The sequence below is a fragment of the Bubalus bubalis genome, chromosome 1 (genome assembly GCF_019923935.1).
Source record: "Bubalus bubalis isolate 160015118507 breed Murrah chromosome 1, NDDB_SH_1, whole genome shotgun sequence".
Lineage (NCBI taxonomy): Eukaryota > Metazoa > Chordata > Mammalia > Artiodactyla > Bovidae > Bubalus > Bubalus bubalis.
Window position 1 is genome coordinate 98495508 of NC_059157.1, and position 14656 is coordinate 98510163.

The 14656-nt window shown below is 39.3% G+C and overlaps 1 protein-coding gene across 3 annotated transcripts in view; it reads right to left on the bottom strand.

The window, feature by feature from the left end:
• MYH15 (myosin heavy chain 15) overlaps window positions 1-14656 on the bottom strand; it is a 124566-nt gene that overhangs the window by 34396 nt on the left and 75514 nt on the right. For all 3 annotated transcript variants that reach the window (XM_025283513.3, XM_044941531.2, XM_044941522.2), the window contains exons 19-20: window positions 6793-6911; window positions 1110-1306 (exon numbers count right to left, since the gene is read on the bottom strand). In XM_025283513.3, coding sequence (XP_025139298.3) covers window positions 1110-1306; window positions 6793-6911 — 316 coding nt within the window. The remainder of the gene's footprint in view (window positions 1-1109; window positions 1307-6792; window positions 6912-14656) is intronic.

Below are 14656 nucleotides of genomic sequence, written 5' to 3' on the forward strand. Positions count from 1 at the left end.
AACCTTCAAACAGAATGACTGGTAGACACTTTCACCAGAATTCCTCAATTAGGAAAAAAAAAATCTTGCAAATGCCATATTTTGGATATGAGGAGCCATTTCAGTTCAAGGCCCCACTTTTCTGTGGTCCCGAGTTTTTAACACATTCACCGTGAGTATTTTTAGTATCTGTCATCACAAAGCCCTTTTTAAGTTATTGTGGCTACAGAGACAGATCTCTTGGTATCCCCCCTTTAGGGACAGAATACAGCAGCTGTTCAGCACATGTACAGCAATGTCTTTCAAAGATTTAGGTGAAGAACTGAAAAATAATATATTTGGTTGATACTAAAGAGAAACGTATTGATCTTCCCTGGATTTTTGCTAAGCTACCAAGCCAGGGACATACTATTTTGAGTCAACCTTTAACGCTGGTTTGACACTGTCTCTCAAAGACACACAGTTCTTTGACCTCTGAGCAAAAAGCTTTAGAACTACATCCTGGGACTAAGTCTTAATTCATGTAGGCCCCAAACTTCTGTAGTTCCCGGAAGAACTTCTAAAGCCTTTGTGTAGTGTTGGCTATGTCCTAACCTTAGAGGTGGCCCAAAGGCGATTTCTTTTCAAAGGAACCTTTGTCCCATAGACAGGATGACAGATCCTAACACATTTCCAGCTGCCCCTGTCCATCTTCACAGACAACTTTGTAGTCTACAAGTTGTAGATCAGAGACATTTTTTGATAACTTTAATGTATGGAGATGTATACAGACATGGACTCCATTATTCTGGTGTTCCAAATGAAACCCAGGATTTTACATGTTAGCCTGTTTTCAGACCATAGCTCTTTCACATCTGTGAAGACTTCTCTTCTATTTCTAGAAAGAACCTCCTTTCCCCCCGGGACTTCTCTCTAATGTTTGTCACTCTGTATTATAATATTAATTTTTGAACCTCTCTAGAGTATGTGCTTCTTGCCAGTGGTGGCTGTTTCAGCTTTGGTCTCGGGCTTATTCACACAGTTGGTGAGGACTTGCTAAGTGCACATGTGAAGGCTTGAAGACAAAGCCACTATTCTCAGAGTCCTCTGCATAACTAACTCCAGGGTCAGGGTAGCCCTGCCCCACTCACTTGGCATCCTCCAAGTCCTCAGCACGCTGGATGGTGTCATCCTCGTACTTGGTCCTCCACTTTACCATTTCAGCATTGCCTTTGAGCAGGGCCTGCAGCAGCTCAGCCTTGGCCGCTTGCTCTTCCTCGTACTGCTCTCGTAGAAGGTCACAATCACGCTTGGCCGACTTCACGGCCTGGGCCAGGGCACTCTGTGACTGCAGGGGACACACACAGGTATAAAAAGGCACCACCACCATTAATGATGAAAGCTTCAGAGGTGACATCATCTTTTTTAGATAAGGTTAATAACCACCTGCCACAGATGCAAGCTGAACCTGAACCTAGTTAGTTAATACTAGGGAGAGAATTTGGGACAAGAGAAAGGAGAGGGTATCTAATTGCTGCCATTAAAACAAGGAAGAGAGTTCTATTTAGGGAAATGCCAGCCTGACAATGTGGGCTTCAATAATAGACAGGCCTGGAGTTCTAGAAATAGTGCAGCATGCAAAGGTAGCAAGAACACTCACTATCACTTAGGTAGTAAGAGTTATATTTAGCAATATACAAGACACTGGTCTTGTTTGGACTAGAAAGGACCACTGAGTTTAGTCTAGCCTTTTCATTTCATTGATAAAGAAAACAAAATCTTTTATTTCACATGCAAATCTCTAAATCTTTATTACTTTAAAACAGTGCTATCCAATGGAAGTTTCCATAGTGATAAAAATATTCTATATATATATATTGTCCAATATGGTAACCACTAGTCATGTGGCTGTTAAACATTCAAAATGTGCCCAACTGAATTTCAATTTTATTTAATTCTAATTAATATCAATTTAAATTCAGGTAGCCACCTGTAGCATAGTAGTGGCTTCTGTATTTATTGGACTGTAGAGCTAATAATTATTTGTCACTTAAGGCATGGTTTGATTAACCTAGCAACATCATTCCCAAGAGATAACCTAGTCTAGCGGGAAGAAGCAGGGTCTCTGCCAGTCCTCATGGGTCCTTAATACAAATTAGGAAGAAACCTCTTCCCAGATGCAGCTCTGAAAGCACAAGGCTTGGTTAATGGCAGCCTCAGGCAGACACTGAAGGGCTTTGAATGAGGAACAATAATATTTAGTTCTTTGGTGGCTCAGACAGTAAGAATCTGCCTGTGATGTGGGAAAGCCAGGTTCAACCTCTGGGTCAGGAAGAGTCCCTAGAGAAGGGAATGGCAACCCACTGTAGTGTTTTTGTCTAGGAAATCCCATGGACAGAGAAGCCTGGCAGGCTATAGTCCTTGAGTCAGACATGACTAAGCAACTAACACTGGGAAGGACACAGGGATTAGAATCTGGGAAACTTGGCTTCAAATTGTGATCCTTCCTCTCCTTTAATATATATTTAGTGAACACCTGTTCTAAGCAACAGTGTTAACCAAAGTAAATAAAATGGAGATAAAGCCTTTGTCCAAAGAACCTAAATGGAGGAGGATATATGAAAACAAGTATGTACAAAAATTAATAAATAAGAGTGCTGACAGCACTGAGATCATAAAACAGACTGACAAGAGGACACATGTTTGGCTTTTTCTCATCATGCCCCAAAGGCCTCCAAGAAGGGCCTGCAAACAGTGGGAATAGTCCTAATGATGGCAGCTTATTTAAGAGGCAGTGAGGCAGCCAGGGTGATTCAGTTCAGTTCAGTTCAGTCTCTCAGTCGTGTCCGACTCTTTGCGACCCCATGAATCGCAGCACGCCAGGCCTCCCTGTCCATCACCAATTCCCGGAGTTCACACAGACTCACGTCCATCGAGTCAGTGATGCCATCCAGCCATCTCATCCTCTGTCATCCCCTTCTCCTCCTGCCCCCAATCCCTCCCAGCATCAGAGTCTTTTCCAATGAGTCAACTCTTCACATGAGGTGGCCAGAGTACTGGAGTTTCAGCTTTAGCCTCATTCCTTCCAAAGAAATCCCAGGGCTGATCTCCTTCAGAATGGACTGGTTGGATCTCCTTGCAGTCCAAGGGACTCTCAAGAGTCTTCTCCAACACCACAGTTCAAAGGCATCAATTCTTTGGCACTCAGCCTTCTTCACAGTCCAACTCTCATATCCATACATGACCACAGGAAAAACCATAGCCTTGACTAGACGAACCTTTGTTGGCAAAGTAATGTCTCTGCTTTTGAATATGCTGTCTAGGTTGGTCATAACTTTCCTTCCAAGGAGTAAGCGTCTTTTAATTTCATGGCTGCAGTCACCATCTGCAGTGATTTTGGAGCCCCCCAAAATAAAGTCTGACACTGTTTCCACTGTTTCCCCATCTATTTCCCATGAAGTGATGGGACCGGATGCCATGATCTTTGTTTTCTGAATGTTGAGCTTTAAGCCAACTTTTTCACTCTCCTCTTTCACTTTCATCAAGAGGTTTTTTAGTTCCTCTTCACTTTCTGCCATAAGGGTGGTGTCATCTGCATATCTGAGGTTATTGATATTTCTCCCAGCAATCTTGATTCCAGCTTGTGTTTCTTCCAGTCCAGCGTTTCTCATGATGTACTCTGCATAGAAGTTAAATAAACAGGGTGACAATATACAGCCTTGACGTACTCCTTTCCCTATTTGGAACCAGTCTGTTGTTCCATGTCCAGTTCTAACTTGCTTCCTGAACTGCATACAAATTTCTCAAGAGGCAGATCAGGTGGTCTGGTATTCCCATCTCTTTCAGAATTTTCCACAGTTTATCATGATCCACACAGTCAAAGGCTTTGGCATAGTCAATAAAGCAGAAATAGATGTTTTTCTGGAACTCTCTTGCTTTTTCCATGATCCAGCGGATGTTGGCAATTTGATCTCTGGTTCCTCTGCCTTTTCTAAAACCAGCTTGAACATCAGGAATTTCACGGTTCACATATTGCTGAAGCCTGGCTTGGAGAATTTTGAGCATTACTTTACTAGCGTGTGAGATGAGTGTAATTGTGCGGTAGTTTGAGCATTCTTTGGCATTGCCTTTCTTTGGGATTGGAATGAAAACTGAGCTTTTCCAGTCCTGTGGCCACTGCTGAGTTTTCCAAACTTGCTGGCATATTGAATGCAGCACTTTCACAGCATCATCTTTAGAATTTGAAATAGCTCAACTGGAATGCCATCACCTCCACTAGCTTTGTTCGTAGTGATGCTTCCTAAGGCCCACTTGACTTCACATTCCAGGATGTCTGGCTCTAGGTGAGTGATCACACCATCGTGATTATCTGGGTCGTGAAGATCTTTTTTGTACAGTTCTTCTGTATATTCTTGCTATCTCTTCTTAATATCTTCTGCTTCTGTTAGGTCCATACCATTTCTGTCCTTTATCGGGCCCATCTTTGCATGAAATGTTCCCCTGGTATCTCTAATTTTCTTGAAGAGATCTCTAGTCTTTCCCATTCTGTTGTTTTCCTCTATTTCTTTGCATTGATCGCTGAAGAAGGCTTTCTTATCTCTTCTTGCTATTCTTTGGAACTCTGCATTCAGATGCCTATATCTTTCCTTTTCTCCTTTGCTTTTCGCTTCTCTTCTTTTCACAGCTATTTGTAAGGCCTCCTCAGACAGCCATTTTGCCTTTTTGCATTTCTTTTCCATGGGGATGGTTTTTATCCTTGTCTCCTGTACAATGTCACAAACCTCCATCCATAGTTCGTCAGGCACTCTGTCTATCAGATCTAGTCCCTTAAATCTATTTCTCACTTCCACTGTATAATCCTAAGGGATTTGATTTAGGTCATACCTGAATGGTCTAGTGGTTTTCCCTACTTTCTTCAATTTAAGTTTGAATTTGGCAATAAGGAACTCATGATCTGAGCCACAGTCAGCTCCCAGTCTTGTTTTTGCTGACTGTATAGAGCTTCTCCATCTTTGGCTGCAAAGAATATAATCAATCTGATTTTGGTGTTGACCATCTGGTGATGTCCATGTGTAGAGTCTTCTCTTGTGTTGTTGGAAGAGGGTGTTTGTTATGACCAGTGCATTTTCTTGGCAAAACTCTATTAGTCTTTGCCCTGCTTCATTCCATATTCCAAGGCCAAATTTGCCTGTTACTCCAGGTGTTTCTTGACTTCCTACTTTTGCATTCCAGTCCCCTATAATGAAAAGGACATCTCTTTTGGGTATTAGTTCTAAAAGGTCTTGTAGGTCTTCATAGAACCATTCAACTTCAGCTTCTTCAGTGTTACTGGTTGGGGCATAGACTTGGATTACCGTGATATTGGTTTGCCTTGGAAATGAATAGAGATCATTCTGTCATTTTTGAGATTGCATCCAAGTACTGCATTTTGGACTCTTTTGTTGACCATGATGGCTACTCCATTTCTTCTGAGGGATTCCTGCCCGCAGTAGTAGATATAATGATCATTGAGTTAAATTCACCCATTCCAGTCCATTTTAGTTCGCTGATTCCTAGAATGTCGACATTCACTCTTGCCATCTCTTGTTTGACCACTTCCAATTTGCCTTGATTCATGGACCTGACATTCCAGGTTCCTATGCAATATTGCTCTTTACAGAATTGGACCTTGCTTCTGTCACCAGTCACATACGCAGCTGGGTATTGTTTCTGCTTTGGCTCCATCCCTTCATTCTTTCTGGAGTTATTTCTCCACTGATCTCCAGGAGAAGTGAGTAAATGCAAGACGCAGTTATAGGAGGTAGGGTCACAGAAGGAGGCTTGGACTGAGAAAGCAGCCTGATATGCCAGTTGGAAGCCTGGCATACCAGAGAAGTCAGCCAGAGAGATCTTCTAAACTATAAATCTAGTCATTTCAGAACTTGCTAAACTTCCTACAGTCTACTGCTAGCTACATGATCTTGGATGAGTTATTTGTCTTCTCAGAGCCTTGGTTACTTCATGTAAAAAAAAAAAATAATTCTACCAGTTTCATATGACTTAACATCTGAAGGTTTAGATGACATCAAAGAAGCATCCCGCATGATGTCTGAAGCATGAATCATGGTAGTAATTTTTAAATGTATGTATAATATAGAAAATGAGGAGAATGTGGCGGATAAAAGAAAACATTTAAAAAGAGAAGTCTGCAGAGTCAATGGCTTTTACCCTTGGAGTAGATGCCTTTTCAGTGAGATTATATACAAGTGAAGTCCTTTGGGGTCTTAGAAGATGCCTTGAATATGAAATAAGAATAGACTTGAATACCAGGGCTCAAAGAATACATCTCTCACTTTAGTCACTATGCTTTAACATTAAAGAATCACATCTACCGAGGTCACCTACTAGCAACATTATATATTCTCTTGGAAAGAAATAACTAATATCTATAATTCACTTGACAATTTAAAAGTAATATTGAATGAATCCAGTCCCATTCATTTTATCCTGATCTTTTAATTAATTCCACTTCTTTGTGCAATTCAGAATCAAAAATCCATAAAGAACTTTGCTGACGCTCTGTTCAAGTAATAATGCAAAATGGAAACACATACTTTCCTTGCTCTAAATCTGACAAACTAGAAAAGCAATTTAAATTACTGAGGATGATCCTTAGTGATCAGAGTCCTTCTCAGCATATCCAAGATCCAACAGGTCTTTTTTTCCTTAACTTCTAGAGCACTTACCCCTCTTCTTTTATATAAGAAGATATTCAAGCCAACCTAGCAAGCACTATTTAAAAAAAAAAACAAACCATGCCATGAAATGCCTGGTGAGAAATAATAGATGCCTTACTTTGGTTTCTTCTGCCAGTTGCCCTTTCAGGTCTTGAATCTGCAGAGTGAAGATACTCTTTTCCCTGGAAAGTTGGTTTATCAGAGCTTCCTTTTCTTCCAGCCTTTTCCGGAACTCATCTACAAAAAGATTTCACAAAATAAGTTAATCGTGGTCTTCTTTCTCACCTACTGCCTTTCCCACTTAATTTACTGAGTTTAAAAGCAACTAATATGATCCATATATCTTTTATATTTATAAAGAGTACAAGAGTCCAGTTACCAGCAAATCATGACAATGATCCTTTCCAGAACTCACAAGAGAGTCCTAAAAAAGAACTAATTTTTGGTAGTAAGCATGACTATTTAACATAATATTCAGTTGGCCAGAAAGCTTGTGTGGGTTTTTCTGTAAGATGTTATAGAAAAATTTGAATGAACTTTTTGACCAAACCAATATTCAGTTCAGCTAAGTTCAGTCACTCAGTCGTGTCCGACTCTTTGCGACCCCATGAACCTCAGCACGCCAGGCCTCCCTGTCCATCACCAACTCCCGGAGTCCACCAAAACCAACGTCCATCGAGTCAGTGATGCCATCCAACCATCTCATCCTCTGTCATCCCCTTCTGGTCCTGCCCTCAATCTTTCCCAGCATCAGGGTCATTTCAAATGAGTCAGCTCTTCACGTCAGGTGGCCAAAGTATTGGAATTTCAGCTTCAACGTCACTCCTACCAATGAACACTCAGGACTGATCTCCTTTAGGTTGGACTGGTTGGATCTCCTTGCAGTCCAAGGGACTCTCAAGAATCTTCTCCAACACCACAGTTCAAAAGCATCAATTCTTTGGTGCTCAGCTTCCTTTACACTCCAACTCTCACATCCATACATGACCACTGGAAAAAACATAGCCTTGACTAGATGCACCTTTGTTGGGAAAGTAATGTCTCTGCTTTTTAAGATGCTGTCTAGGTTGGTCACAACTTTCCTTCCAAGGAGTAAGCATCTTTTAATTTCATGGCTGCAATCACCATTTGCAGTGATTTTGGAGCCCAGAAAAATAGTCAGCCACTATTTCCACTGTTTCCCCATCTATTTGCCATGAAGTGATGGGACTGGATGCCATGATCTTCGTTTTCTGAATGTTGAGCTTTAAGCCAACTTTTTCACTCTCCTCTTTCACTTTCATCATGGGCTTTTTAGTTCCTCTTCATTTTCTGCCATAAGGGTGGTGTCATCTGCATATCTGAGGTTATTGATACTTCTTCTGGCAATCTTGATTCCAGCTTGTGCTTCTTCCAGCCCAGTGTTTCTCACGATGTACTCTGCATAGAAGTTAAATAAGCAGGGTGACAATATACACCCCTGACGTACTCCTTTTCCTATTTGGAACCAGTCTGTTGTTCCATGTCCAGTTCTAAGTCTTGCTTCCTGACCTGCATATAGGTTTCTCAGGAGGCAGGTCAGGTGGTCTGGTATTCCCATCTCGTGAAGAATTTGCCACAGTTTATTGTGATCCACACAGTCAAAGGCTTTGGCATAGTCAATAAAGCAGAAATAGATGTTTTTTTATGGAATTCTCTTGCTTTTTTGATGATCCAGTGGATGTTGGCAATTCGATCTCTGGTTCCTCTGCCTTTTCTAAAACCAGCTTTAACATCTGGAAGTTCATGGTTCACGTATTGCTGAAGCCTGGCTTGGAGAATTTTAAGCATTGCTTTACTAGCGTGTGAGATGATTAGCTATCATTGAGAATCTTCCACAGAGTAAGTATTTTATGTATATTATCCAGTTTAATTCTCATAACTATTTGATAATGTAGGTATTATATTACCCATTTTTCAGAAGGGAAAACACAGCCGCTTACTTAAATGTGATTAAGACACAAATCTGCACAGCTAGTAACCAATGGACGTAGAGTCAAATTAAGCTTTTAATCCTGAAGAACACGTTCTTTCTTCTGTGGCATGCCCTCTTGTTTATTATGTGTGATTCTACAAATTTCTGGCCATATAATTTTTAGATAATTACAACTTCTTTGCCTCATTTGTAAATTGAGGATAACAATAAAAGATTGTTAGTGAAAATTAATTGAGTGTGAATGTACTTTGTAGACTGAATTGCTAAATAAAGACTAGAAATTTTCATTAAAGTGTAGAGAATGTGATCAAGAGATGGGTAGATTTTATTTCACTCTAGTCTACCTTCCCAGCTTAGCTTATTTCATTCCTAATAGGTGAGAAATGACTTGGTTATTAGAAATGGCACTAAAGCAGAGCCAATCCTCAACAAAAAACATTAATTCTAAAAACAAAACAAAAAAATTAATTCTATTATGTAATTAGTCCAACAATAAAAGCTCCAAATGTTTATGACTCCCACTCTTCTTGATATGAAGAAGTTCTAAAATTCTCAGCATTATAAGAAAGCATCTGTTTGGGTTAAAACTGCAATTACCAAACTTTTTAGTCTTAGGAACACTTTATACACTTAAAAATCATTGAGGACCGCACAGAGGTATTGTGTATATGAGTTTTATATTAACAGTGTATTTGAAAATAAAAGAGAAATTTAAGATACGTATTTACTCATTTTAAAATATAAAAATCTTAAAGACATGTTAACAGAAGTGACAGTTTTTAGAGGCAAAGCTATATATTCCAAAACAAACAAAAAATTAGTGAGAAAAATCAGCTTATTTTACATTTTAAAAAACTCTCTGGCTTAATAAAAGTCAGTTGGTTGAGGAATCCAACTGTTCTGGTTTAAGCATGTGAAGAAATCCAGCCTCTCACACATAAGTAGCTAGAAAAGGGAGATGTATTTTGATAGTTTTTTCAGATAATTGTGATGATTGTTTGATGCTATACCAAAACTCAACAAATAGAAGTTTCCTAAGGGTTAATGGTATAAACCAAACAAATGAAATATTTTATTCTGTTCCATTAAAATTCATGGATCGGTCTTAAATTTTGAATGGATCTTTTACCCATATACCATTTTGCAGCACCAAGTAGTGGTGATTTGAAAAATATGTTTACTCAATTATGCAGATTTTTCAAATGTTAACACATTTCATCACACAATATAAAAAAAAATTATACTTGTTAACATCACCACTTATCTCATAAAAAAAGCCTTTAAGGTTCAGATCAAGATGGAGGAGAAGGAAAATCCTGAGCTCACCTCCTCCCACAGATACACCAAACTACAACTAAATATAGAACAACTATCTCTGAGAATGACCTCAAGACTAGCAGAACAGATTTTCTATAACTAAGCATATAAAGAAAAGGCCATATGGGGAAGGGGAAGAGGGCAGAGACATGGTCTAGTCAGAACATGCACCCCCACTAAGGCCACTAATAAGTGAGAGGGATATCACAACTGTTGAGGTCTCCACTAGGGAGTGAGGGGTCCAAGCCCCCCATCAGGCTCCTCAGCCCAAAGTATTTGCACGGGGAAGACAAACTTCCATAATTTCTGGCTGTGAAAATCAGCAGGGCTTAGGGTGGGGAAAGCCAAAAGGCAGTGGGAAACTGAAACACTGCTCATGTACAAACTCCCTCCAGGTCTCAGTGCAGAGGCAATAGCTTGAAAAACACCTGAGTCATAAAGAAGGAGATGGCCAATATTGACTACTATTAGGATATACGCTGGAGCACAGGGATCTGGCAGAACTTTCTCCAGTGGCAGAAGCACTTGTGGTCACATTTTTATTCGTTTATTTATTAACTCTTCTGCCACCTAGCTGGCCCAGAGCTGGTGGGCACCATTTCTGTTACTTTCAATCAACCTGGCTAACAGGGTGTACTTCCACCCCAACATTCCCCTGAGGATAGCATGCCCCTCAAAAGCCACTCCATGACTGCCCCACCAAACAGGTGGCATGAGCTGCACCAATGCCCTTCCAAAGTGGCTCTTACACCAAATGACCTGGTGGGACATCTTGGCCAGCATCAGCACTTCTTTCAAAGGACCTCCCACTTGGGGGTTAGCTCCATCCACAGCACATCTACGGCAGTCACAACCAAGCGATGCAGCCAGCCAGGCCTGGTACCAGCTCCCCCAACTAGTGTGCCCACAGCAATTGCGGCCCAACCACAATAAGAGAATGAACACAGCCCAAAGAGGGAAAACCTCAGTAACAAGTGGCTCTGGTGACCATGGGAATTGTGCCACTGAGCCCCACAGAAACCTTCCACATAAGGTCACTCTTTCAAGACTGGGATATGGAGCTGATCTATCTAATACATAGAAGCAAACCATAGAGTTAGGCAAAGTGAGGAGAAAAAGGAATACTTTCTAAATGAAAGAACAAGACAAAACTCCAGAAAAAGAACTAAATAAAATGGAGCTAAGCAATATATAAGAAAATAATTCAAAGTAATACTCATAAAGATGCTTACTAAACTCAGGAGAAGACTGAATGAACTCAGCGTGAGAACTTCAACAAAAATATAAAAAAGAACCAATCAGAACGAAAGATTACAATAACTGATATGAGAGTACACACTAAGAGAATCAACAACAGATTAAAAGATTCAGAACAGATCCGCAGTCTGGAAGATGAGGGATTGGAAATCATCCAATGAGAACAGGAAAAAAGAAATAAGAATTTTTAACAGAGATTAGTTTAAGGGACCTCTGGGACATCAGGCATACTACCATTCGCATTAGAGAGGCCCCAGAAGGAGAAGAGAGAGACAGAGAACACATAGAGGTAAAATATCTCAACATCATAAATATCATCTATGACAAAACTACAGCTAACCTGATGCTCGATGGTCAGACCTCTCAAAGATCAGAATCAAGACAAGGAGGTCTGCTTTTGCCACTTTTAGTCAACACAGTACTAGAAGTCCTAGCCACAGCAATTACAAAAAAAAAAAGGGTTTAAAGACATTTAAATAGGAAAGGGATAAAAAAAACTCACTATTTGCAGATGATATGATATATACATAGAAAACCCTAAAGCCTCCATCAAAAAACTATCAGATCTAATAAATGAATTCAATAAAGTTACAAGATGCAAAATCAATATACAGAATCAGATACATTTCTGTACACTGATAACAAACTATCAGGAAGAGAAATGAAGAAAACAATTTCATTTACAATTACATCAAAAAGTATAAAATACCTAGGATTAAATGTAACCCAGAGGTTAAAAGACCTGTTCTTGGAAAACTATAAGAAATTGAGGAAAGAAATTAAAGATACAAGTAAATGGAAAGATACTCTATGTTTATAGACTGGAAGAATTAATATCATTTAAAAATATTACTACTGAAAGCAATCTACAGATTCAATGTAACCCTTATCAAAATTTTTCTCAAAACTAGAACAGATAACCCTAAAATTTGTATAGAACCACAGAAGTCCCAGAAAAGCCAAAGCGATCATGAGAAAGAAGAACAAAGCTGGAGGTATCACACAACCTGATTTCAAACTATACTACGAAGTTATAGCAATGAAAACTATGATATTGGCATAAAAAATAGACACATAGATCAATGGAATGGAATGGAATACTACTCAGTCATGAAAAAAAAATGAAATTATGTCATTAGCATTAACATGGATGGACCTAGAAGGTATAATGTTAAATAAAATAAATCAGACACGGAAACACAAAGACAAATAACATATTATTTCACTTATACGTGGAGTCTAAAAAAAATGAACAAACAAAACAATATAGAAACAGATTCACAGACACAGAGAACAAACTGGTAGCTGCCAGAGGGGAAGGGGATGGAGGAGTTAAGTGAAATAAGAGGTATGAACTTCTTATTTTAGTTATAAAATATGGGGCTATGATGTACAACATAAGGGTTATAGTCAATGGTATTGAAATAATTTTGTATGGTAACAGATGGTTATTGGGCTTATTGTGTTGATCAGTTTGTAATACAGAGAAATGCTGAATCACTATATTATATACCTGAAACTAATACTATACACAATAAAAAAAAAAGAGTGGAGGGAGTCTTCAAGAATTGAGAGCCATCAAGCTCATGAAAAAAATCTAATTTTTCCTAAAAACTCCCCTTTTATTATTGGCAACAAATATTGTCAGTTGTTTCCCTTGGAGTGACAGGCTCACTTTGTTCATTTTTGCAAAAATATCTGCCAAATATCTAAGTCTGAATAAGCATAGTTTGTCAAATATTCTTTCACGTAAATATGATTCTTCCTGAAAAATTGCTAGTTTAGCTCAGAACTTAAACAATCACACATCCTACTTTAGTATGAAACAGAGGTGCTTTATGCACACTTTCTGTTTTGTTACACAGAATATTAAAAAGATATATACTTGGGGTTGAGATATAATTAATTTTTACTGTTTCATTAAGGACATTCTTAAGTAAAATGGAGTTTTTTTTAAACTTTTGAGTATATACCAGCAAATACAGTGATTAATACTGCAGCATGGGGCTACTGCCTTGGTTTGTGATGAGGCTCCAGCAGTGTTAATCATCATTGCTTTCGCACCATCTATAACAGCAGCAGAAGGACTGAAAGAGCAAACAGCATCTTAGTATCGAATGAAAGAGCCCTAACCTCTCACTCAGTTCCCCTGAAAGAGCCTTGATGATTGCTGGGGCTCCATGGACCAAACTTTGAGAAGCTCTAGGTCACACATCATATTTAAAAGTATTCTGAGGAAATGCCAATCCATTAAGGGGTTGAGACTAACGTAACACGTATTTTACAGAACTAGGATCCACTTAACATGGCTTAACTGATCACATTTACTATTGGTCTCCTTTGAAAGCAGACTGTAATCAGTGGACAGGACAGGGCATGAGAAAGAAACTTTGGAAATAGTAGCAAAAAAGAAAAAAAGCATCAAAAATCTGGACCATCGTCCTAGTGTGAGGAGGGGAGTTTGGGGAGTTTGGATAGGTATATACTTAAAATTTAATCCATACAAGAGCCAAAAGGTAAAGCCGAGAATAAAGGAGGACATAAAATGCCCTGCATCCTAAGCAGAATTATCATCTCAGATCCAGTTTCATTTCACTCACCCACCAATTTCCTCATCAAAAAAGTGAATAGAAAATTAATACCAATAAGTAGAGGGAGGTAGGTAATGCCTATCAAATAAATTGTACACAGCACTTCCTTCAGAGCAGACATACAGTCATTCTCCAGCCTAGCCTCCAGACTGCATGGTCCCCACACAGACTATATCCTAAATGGCACCAAAGATCAAATTGGGGGTTTTGTATTGAGGCCAAGTGTCACACACCCTGTCATCAGCATGAGAAGAGTCCTGCTTAGTGTCCCTGCTAGAATCTAAAACACTTCCCTCTTGCAGAGTTCCAAATCTATACTTTGGATGGCATCATCAACTCAATGGGCATGAGTTTGAGCAAACTCCAGGAGATAGTGAAGGGCAGGGAAGCCTGGCGTGCTGCAGTCCATGGGGTCGCAAAGAGTCTGACATTATTGAGCAACTGAACAACAACAACCAGATTTAGCATCTAGAAACAGAGGTGTCCATAGGCGGAATGATAAATGGTCTTCATTTGGAAGGATAAATGGCCTTCACTGTCTTTTTAAAGTGAGTGCCTCTGGGTATCAAGAACACATTGTTTATTTTCATTGGCCTAGGAAGTCTATCTCTGGGAATATATTACTAAAAATAATTCTAATTACAGACAAACAGCTAGCCACATGCTGTTCATAGCAGACAAGCAAGTTACAGGGCAAGATGAAGTAACCATTGTCCATCTAACTGATGGAAGAGAAACACTCATAATGACTATACAAGATACAAAAAAGCTCATGATGAATTGAAAAAGAAAAACCTCAAATAGATTGCCATCATGTAAAAGATAGAGGGGGAAAACCTCATTAATAGTGGTTGATGGTTAAG